The sequence below is a fragment of the Haliotis rubra genome, unplaced genomic scaffold, assembly GCF_003918875.1.
Source record: "Haliotis rubra isolate DU_JTF1 unplaced genomic scaffold, ASM391887v1 Scf11, whole genome shotgun sequence".
Taxonomy (NCBI): domain Eukaryota; kingdom Metazoa; phylum Mollusca; class Gastropoda; order Lepetellida; family Haliotidae; genus Haliotis; species Haliotis rubra.
The window spans coordinates 4,052,571-4,062,500 of NW_025765003.1; the positions used below are offsets into that span (position 1 = coordinate 4,052,571).

The following is a 9,930-nucleotide window of genomic DNA, read 5'->3' on the forward strand; positions in this document are numbered from 1 at the left end:
CCCAATAAATTATGAACGCCATAACTAAAAGGCGTTGCCCACAATATAATGGTTAATATTTTATGAATGAACACATGTGAACAGAAGCTACGGCTGGTACACACAAGCCACCTGTGAACAGAAGGTTATGTCTGTGAAATGTAAATGGAAGGACAACTCATCCAAGATCTACTTTACATGCGCATTTATTCATAACCACAAAATCAATGTTTATCATAATTTTCATATTAAGAACATATGAACATAAACTTATACATGTAAATTGTATATATTACATAATCTTGTACACAAAAACATATATATATATTATGAGGACATGCACAGGATAAACATGCTTTTTACACTAAAAGTACTCAGTACTTCCCCATTGGGGCCCTAACAAGTACATGCAAAGAAGGATGACTGCCTTGGCGCTGGCATTAGAACACATTTTATGGCTATCTGTTTTAACCCATTCCCAGGGGACACTAATCTCCACAGGGAATTGCAGCACCTATTACAACTTATATTTGTAACTCCTGACGTGAAGTGAGTGAGTTTAGTTTTACGCCACACTCAGCAACATTCCAGCTATATGACGGCGGTCTGTAAATAATCGACTCTGGACCAGACAATCCAGTGATCAACAGCATGAGCATCGATCTACGCAATTGGGATACGATGACATGTGTCAACCAAGCCAGCGAAGCCTCACCACCCGATCCCGTTAGCCTCTTAGGACAAGCATGGGTTACTGAAGATTAATTCTAGCCCTGATCTTCACGGGTGCCTCACATGAAGTCAGGAAGTGAATGAGCTTACTTGATCCTCAAGAGGGCTGCAGGGATGGAAACTTCAAACATGATCAGGATGCTGTTGTAAGACAAGGCTTATGTATCACTCTTCTATATATGCCTTATATAAGCAGCATTACTAATGTAACAATGGTGAGGTTTGCAGTTACTCTTTATCTGTCACCACCATGAAACATGTATTTATTTAATACGCTTCAGTTATCTATTCAATATACATTCTCCTATGACACAAATATTACCCAGGTTCTTCATTGGATCAAAGAACTTCAACCACAACATTTCATTATCATTGTGGTGGTCTCACAGACAAGGCCGACAGAAAAGCATTGTAGTGAAAGCGACAGTCACAACTAAATGAGAGGGTGAATTCCTGTGCTTCCATTGCTGTTATAAGATTTTTGACTTCTCCACAGAAAGTTCACTGATGAACCTTAGCACTGGAATCACCCCACTTTCAGTGAAGAACTGAAAAAGCAGAACAGTAAGTCCAATAAGTAGGCGATCTTGTGTGTTAGTCTACTTCAAAACCTTCAAGTGATACTTGTCTTAAATGTGAAACCTATAGGCACAGAAATGGTACTGGGAAACCATGATTTCATAATCACTTCAAATCTTGGCGTCAAACCCTGAACCATAGTATTTTAGTTTTGTTTGTTTTTTGTTTAACACTGCAGTCAGCAATATTCCAGCTAAAATCAAGTCTACACCAGACAATCCAGTGATCAACATCATGAGCATTGATCTACCCAATGGGAATACCAAGACATGTGTCAACCAAGCCAGCGAGCCTGACCCCCCAATCCTGTTTGTCACCTCCGACGACAAGCATGGATTGCTGAAGACCAATTTTAACCCATATCTTAATGGGAATATTTGTATGTGCAGTGAGGATGCAGCACTGTACTGGGATTGCAGCCCAAATACCACAGCTCCAAATGTGCCCTCTAGTTGACAGAAATCTCAATACACACATGTCGTAAACACTTCACACGGAAAATTGCACACACTTTCCTATAGCACTTACTTTTATTTTGCCATCACTCCCAACATATACTGTGGATGTGCCAATTCTCGTCAGAAACATAGACTGAAATTTAAATAAAACTAATTGAAAATTTACCATCTCATGTAAACATAAATTGCACTATTGACATTATTGTCCAACAGCATCACAAACAACTAGTGAGTGAGTGAGTTGTGTTTAAGATCGCTTGTAACAGTATTCCTGTTAAATCATAGCACGTCAGCATAATTTGAGTGAGTGAGTTTAGGTTAGTTTTATGCTGCATTTAGCAATATTTCAGCAATATCACAGCAGGGGACACCAGAAATGAGCTTCACAAATTGTATCCACATGGGGACTCGAACCCGGGTCTTCAGCGTGACGAGTGAACACTTTAAACCACAAGGCTACCCCAACGCCCCTTCATAATATGAGAGGAAAGCCTGATGTGATGTTTTAAATTGCAGTCAAGTTAGCATAAAAAGGTGCTGCATATTTGGTGTTTCAAAATATTCAACTTGTGAATTACAACCACTGTCGTAGGTCAGCAGGAAGTTTCTGTCTGTATGTGTGCAGCTGTTAAAATATTTAAATAATTCTTGGAACCATATTGAAGTTCTTGGCTGTTCATGAAATTGGATCTCAAATCAATTGTTGATTCTTGTTTCATTGTTTTGAGGGAGAGGTTTGTTGTCCTTGAATCAAAATGAAATCTTATCACATTTTATTTAATAAATGGGATGAGAATCTAGTGATAATGTCTACAAGAAGAGACTTGAGAGTAGGTGTTAGTCAAGCAGTACTTACTGAGAGGTGAACTTTAAAGCAACCATAGAAATGTGACTGTAAACAGTCCATAAAAGTCTTCACTTCCTCTTCACTGAATTCATTAGTGCTGCTGGTATGTATGCTGAAGCACAAAGTCAAAATAGTTCCAACCAATTAGCAGTACATAATTATCAAATCATCCTGTTATCCAAAGTATCTTAAGAATAAACAAGAGTCATCAGAAGATGACATATCCCCGCCCCCACATATTTGAAATAACAAATCATTTGACAGTTAGTCTAAAATTGTTTCCCATGGAAATCATGAAAAATATAAATGCCAAAAATCTGTAAATAGCAAAAGGCACCACTTCAACATCTGTCTCATAAATCTGCCAGGTTCGGTTGAAGGATTTTGAACAGTTTTCGAGACTAAATCCAGTCGTTTCCATGGAAACTGACTGACTGACTGACTGAGTTTGGTTTTACGCCGCTTTTAGCAATATTCCAGCAATATCACGGCGGGGGGACACCAGAAATGGGCTTCACACATTGTGCCCATGTTGGGATTCGAACCCTGGTCTTCGGCGTGACGAGCCAACGCTTTAACCACTGGGGGTATGCTCCAAAGGATAAAAATCATGTGTGCATGAATAAATGAATGTTCTGTCTGGGTACTGCACAAGGCTGCCTGTTATGTGCAGCTTCTTCACATGGTTGTCAGGTGTCTATGATGCCTACCCGTCCCACAGCCTCTGGCAGTCCTCAGGATCAATACTGTAGGTAATCTTCCTCAGTCCTTCAACCTCTTCCGGCACTGTGTACACGAGTTCCACTGGCTTTTTCTTTAAACCTGAAATTCCATTATTCTGAACATGTGACCTTGCAGACAGTGAACCACAATGCAAATTCTTCCATGAAAACAGCTAAGAATGATAATATTAAATAGGAAATGCATTTCTATGACTTAAATGACACCTTTTGTTTGGTCAAATGAAGACTTTGTTTCTAAATTATCCAATACATTTCTGAGGCATCAGTCCAAATAGCTCTGGTAGTTTGACAACTTAATGAGACTGAATATCCTCATAAAGCCATCAATTTTAAGATCCAAGTTTGGTCTTCAGCAACCTATACTTGTCATAGGAAACTGGATCTGATGATCAGACCCGTAGACTTCATTGACGCATGTCATCCTATCGAAACTGCACGTAAATCACTTGATTGTCTGGTCAATAGTTAATTTATAGACTACCACCATACTGATGGTGGCATTAAACAACAAACAAATGGATAAAAAGAAAGTCATATGTTGAGTTCTTGCCTTTTGATAACCCACTCCACATGGCCACCATCCAGCTGAGGTCAACTGAGGAGAAGGTCAAGGCTGACACTCTACAATCAAATTTGCTCTGAAAAAGACACAAGGTGAGGTGAAATTGGGTTTAACGTCGTGCTTGAGAATATTTCGCTCATGGGACGACGTGCATGCGTGTGTATGTGTAAGCTGGTTTTATAGTGCTAGCTCACTGAGATACCATGCCGCAGTGAAGCATGAACGCCCCACTCAGACATGGTATACTGACTCCGAGCCGACCAGTCCTTGTTGTACCCATTAATGCCTAACGCCAGGCAGGGACCAACAAGTACCATATTTTAACGTCTTTTGGTATGACGCGGCCGGGGATCGAACCCGCGACCTTCCGCTCTCCAGGCGGACGCTCTAACCACTACACCACGGAGGCGGTCAAAAAAGACACAAGCATATCAATGATAACCACAGTTCATGTTCATCTGGGGTCTGCTCTTTGCTCTTCAAAATCACAGCCTGAGAAAAAATAATGTACATGCGTTTCTTGACAGACATTTCAACATTGCTATTAGGGTCATGGATCTTTGTTTAGCTTTGATCCAAGTCTGTACTGATTGATAGTCCATGGATGTATAGTGATTCCATCGGAATTTATGTAGGTTTCCATCATGAATGCCCATGGCAGGCATTTGTCAACTGGAATTTTTCTATTTTTCAGCGACATTTAAACACAGAATTGGAATATAACATTCAATACAGCCATGCAAAAATGAAGGCTATGCGGGACACTTTTTCATCCTGTTATCCATGGACTACAAGTCACCTGAATGAAGACATCACATAAGTTATAACATCATTGAAAAGAGGTTGAAATAACTCAATTCCCAAAAGGAAACTTTGACTGACAATTGCTGCTGATTTGGGGCCAAATATTGGCCTTTGAGCAAGCTTAGATAAATTCCTGTTCTATTCTTCTAATAGCCATGTTTAGATAACCAACAGCAAAATACAAAGGATGCTATTATTTTCCCTTGTAACAGCTGAACTTACTTCCAGCCAGTCTGTGAGGGCCTTACAGAGAGACACTGACCCCTTCACCATAAGGACTGGGTAGTGCTTGAAGTGATCATTGCTGGACGAGACCAAGCTGTCCTCAAGCTCCACCCCGAACATGAACCCTGTGACCAATGTCGTAGGGATATCTGAAACAAAGTCAGGGTACACATTCATCTGCCTGATGTCGTCCCCACCCCCTACACTACCCCCGACACACTCTAACCCGTGAGGGTCCGGGTTAGAATGAACCTTCAGTAACCCATGCTTGTCGTAAGAGGCGACAAACGGGATCGGGTGGTCAGGCTCGCTGACTTGGTTGACACATGTCATCGGTTCCCAATTGCGCAGATCGATGCTCATGCTGCTGCTCACTGGATTGTCTGGTCCAGACTTGATTATTTACAGATCGCCGCCATATAGCTGGAATATTGCTGAGTGCGGCATAAAACTAAACTCACTCACTCTAACCCCATATTCAGGGACAGATGATCCTTGTATCCTTGTGCTGATGGCACTGATAAAATATGTACCCAATGTCTAAATGGAACAGTTTAGAAACCACACTTTTAACCGGACATTGTTCAGTTTTGGATAATGAACTTTTTGAAGGAGTGTGAGTGAGTGGGTTTAGTTTTACACCACTTCTAGCAATATTCCATCAATATCACAGGCGGGTACACCAGAAATGGGCTTCACATACTGTACTCATGTGGGAAATCGAACTGGATCTTCATTGTGACGAGTGAACGCTTTAACCACGAGGCTACCCCACCGCACCTACTTTTGGGAGGAATATTTGGGAGGCTAAACACTACAGCCTGGACTGTGAACGTTGATGTGCTCCTTGTGCACATATTGTATCCAATATACCATGAGTGAATGAGTGAGCATGGTTTAACACCGCTTTTAGCAATATTCCAGCTGTAACATTTACTTAGAGTTTACCTTTCAAAGTTTTTCCAGTGATGAGAATTTGAATGCACTCGGGATCATCTGAAAAAAACATACATTCAATGGAAGTCATTGTATCATAGAGTATGGAATGGACTCTCATATGAAATTTCCCATATTTTGGTATGTTGACATTTAACTCTGATTACATTGTCACTACAGGCATGACTTAAAAACTCAAGATTCTAAATTTTATCACACCTTGGTTGTCTGACAGAATTTGTCATAATTCAGCATGATTCACGCATCAAATAACTAGAATACCAATGGCACTGTTAAGATCGTCATGGTATGAAATGAATAAGTTCCAGTTTCCTTTTTAAAGAGACTTGTGATTATGTTTACTATGAAACCAGTGATACTCGGACTAGCAAGGTGTCACTGTATGTTGATATCCTGTTTCACATTATTCAGGGGTACCACTACACTTGTGCCTCATACTGATACAGGTCACTATACATAACTTGTATCGTCTTCAGGAACATGTGGACCAACTAACAAAAGAGAATGACTGAGTTTAGTTTTACGCCGCGTTTAGCAATATTCCAGCAGGGGCAATCAAACATTGTACCGATGTGGGGAATCGAACCCATGTCTTTGGTGTGACGAGCAACCACTAGGCTACCCCACTGCCAACTAGCAAAAGAATTCTGTTAACCAGTCTGTGTTGTAACAATGTCTCCAATGTAACAACCTGTTTATGTTGCTCACCTGGGCCCACACTGAGCTCTCGATAAGGGCTGATCAGGGATCGCACCAAGTCCTTAGTTTCTGTTATTAAGCTTTTTCTCTGTCGCTGCAAGGCAAGATATGGTATAAGATGATAAATGACACTATTACAATATCAATACACCATCATGAGCTGCTGAACATTGGTCAAACTGAAATAGTCTGAAACCACAAATTAACTATAAACTATTACTTTTTTAGCAGCATTATTAGAGGTTAAATCACTGCTGCATGTCACCTTATGGGGAGGATTGCAGGGCCTGATTACGTCTTTTGGGGAACCTATGTTCACAGGTAGGGCACTGAAAGTCCAAAGATCATGTTCAGTTTCTAACTAAACATAAGCAGATCCCATCTCCAATTCAACTCTGCACTGTAAATTGCTGCACCTTATTCCACTATTCTGAAGCAAGAGTTGAGTAACTTAATCCCGTAAGCCCAGTTAATGATAGTCCATATTAGAAAGCTATTATAATCTAACATAGCCTTACAACAGACCCAGCACTAAGTTCACTTTGAACAGTATGTGATTACCCTTATAAGGGTAACGCTATTTTGCAGGGCAATATCATTTGCAGAAGCCTGAGGTCTTTCATTAACTGCCTGACGAAAGAGGGCAGTTGAAAAGACCGAGGACTTCTGCAAATGATAATGCTCTGAAAAATAGCGTTACCGTTATTAAAGATAAAATGGATGGATTTATTATAAAATAAAAACAAACAACGCTACCAGTTTTGAAGCATTTACTGCTAACAACAAACGACGGAGGTCACTGACACACTTTTTACGAATATGGAAACGTCATAGAACAAAACAGATGATGTCACTATTGAGAGTGACGACATTCGACCTTGACCTTGCCCCACACTACCAGCCACAATTTTTCCCAGCGCTCAACAACGTTAGAGTTCCAGTCGATGTTTTCATTGCTGCATATTGTAATTTATGGTACAATTGTTAAGGTTGGCACCGGCAAGAAAGTGCATAATGGCACAGGTACATGTGACAAATGTGAGTCAGAAATATCATCAAACATGAACCCAACTTCAAACGAGCCATAGGTGATTGAACATCAAGAGCTGAGCTCCTTATGACATCACCTAACAACGGGTGTGATAATGGCCCGTCGTCAAGCAATTTGGGGGCATTATCAAGTTACAGTGGCCCACTCATTTCTGAGCCCACTCGTTTTAATGATAATTCTATCCATTTTAGCTATAAGCTACATTATGTGAAATACAGAACACTTTGCCCTCTTACCTCGCCTACTAAAACTGAGAGAGAAGTTCCATATCTCCTCAAATGACTTGACGTAGGTGTGAAGTTGTACAAGGGAGATAACCGATACAGCTTCCATGTCTTGTTCACAAGACCTGTAGTTGGAGTTTCATTATAAGAATGCAAAGAGTTTCATCAGAAAGAGACCACATAGCTGGAAAATTACTGAGTGAAGCGTTAAACAACAAACAAACAAACGATCATAAAGAATTTCTGTGTATTCTATGAAGACAAAATGAATGCTAGAAACAACATGGGATAAATATGAAATTTTTCTTAAAAAAAGTTAATTTACTATTATATCTACAATTCTGACATCTTTTAAGGTCATTTGAAATAACACGTAAATGTTAGAGGTGTGACGATACGGAAATGTCACGATACAATACGTATCGCGATATCTTGGAATGATACGATTCGATTCGATGCATATCACGATATGCTATCTTTGGTTATTTTCTTTAAATAAGTATATTTTGATAGCAAGTAACAGTGTAAATTTTTACATAAACGTCGATTTCTAGTGAACATTAACAATTTTAAGGTCAACGATTCGTATCACGATAGTAACAAAAGTATCGATATATTTATCGTCAGATAAGGTATCACGATTATCAAGCTACGATATATCGTCACAGCTCTAGTAAATGTGGAAATATTTGTACCAGAATTTAACAGAAAAGACAATGATCAATCAGAAATTTGGGCAAGCTGTTTCCCGAACAGGAACAATTTTTATGGATAGACAACATCTTTATTGCAATGGATGCAACGTTTCAGTGTAGATGCTAACACCATTAGCAAGTTATAACAGTGTTAACATCTACACCGAAACGTCGCATCCATTGCAGTAAAGAAGTTGTCTATCCATAAAAAGCATTCCTGTTCATCTTTCCAGCTTCTACATGCCACTCAAAGAAGAAAGTTGTTTCCTTTCTGTTACACACTGATATGCCTACCAGGAGTTGTTCCTAATATGTGTGCCTCATGACAGGTGACACAGGTGGACAATACAATCAGACATGGTGACAATGTAGCCAAAAGTACAGTAAGGCATTTTCACAAAGTTACCTTTAAAGCTTGGAGCGTGTCTTGTGGAGGGGGGCGTCTTTTCTAACAGTGCAGACTTTGAGCCTAGAAACAAACATTTCAGATGTAAACAGGCACAAACGGAGCACTACTAATGTTTACAATTTCAGAATCCTTTCAGTTCTTTTAGTAGTTAATCAATGTAAACAACACAGTGACCCAAATGGATCTCTCAACTTTATCAACAGTAGATCTGTCTGAGGGTCCTTTGAATTTTAAAACCTTAACACAGGGATTTACCTGGGCCTCTCTATTTTGGCCCATAAAATTGTCAATATATTTGTTACATGGCATGAATATGGTCGCCTTAGCTATCGTGATAAGGCATGTTTCATTTGATTTTCCTCATCTCATTTCCTTATATACGCTCTAAAGTTTGACTGAAGATAATCAACCTCTGATACTCTTAACATTGAATGTACAATAGAAACATCATTTATAGGTAATATGCTACAAACAACTTTGATCACTGTTATTTGAGTTAAGCAGCCAAATGCCTCTTTACCCCCAAGACTCACAATGTAAAGTATTTGCAGCGATGAAAGTTATGAAATAGAAACACTTAAATCCCTGTTGGACTGCTAAGGAGGAAAATACCATCCCACTGACCTTGGAGGCCAAGGCGTCGGCTCCGGGGAGTCTTGCGGTATGGAGTATTCCTTCTTGTGCTGCATCCAGTCCTCCCACTGTACTGACCCCACACACCTGGCTGGGGGTTTGGTCAATGGTTGAAGGAGGGTCACCATCCATTGTCAACTCATCTCACATACCTGAAGAATCAAGAAAAAGTGAAGACAGATTAGCCTCAATCACAGTGGAGACATGCTGAATATACAAACATTTGTTTCTACCATACAGAAAGGGAATATTTTTTGTCATATGCCTTCATTCTAGGATATTATATCTCCATTTTATTGATATGGACAAATACTTTTGAATCTTCTATATTGA

At 39.8% G+C, this 9,930-nt stretch overlaps 1 protein-coding gene across 1 annotated transcript; it reads right to left on the reverse strand.

The window, feature by feature from the left end:
• Window positions 1-653: 653 nt before the first annotated feature.
• Window positions 654-9,697, reverse strand: LOC124285038 (centromere protein L-like). The gene is made up of 11 exons (XM_046721179.1): window positions 9,589-9,697; window positions 8,962-9,024; window positions 7,873-7,985; window positions 6,595-6,679; window positions 5,878-5,925; window positions 4,927-5,078; window positions 3,889-3,976; window positions 3,306-3,417; window positions 2,605-2,707; window positions 1,819-1,881; window positions 654-1,259 (listed from the first exon to the last, which is right to left on the reverse strand). The coding sequence occupies exons 6-11, from the start codon at window positions 5,047-5,049 to the stop codon at window positions 1,182-1,184; spliced, it is 567 nt and encodes a 188-aa protein (XP_046577135.1). The 5' UTR covers window positions 5,050-5,078; window positions 5,878-5,925; window positions 6,595-6,679; window positions 7,873-7,985; window positions 8,962-9,024; window positions 9,589-9,697; the 3' UTR covers window positions 654-1,181.
• Window positions 9,698-9,930: the final 233 nt, after the last annotated feature.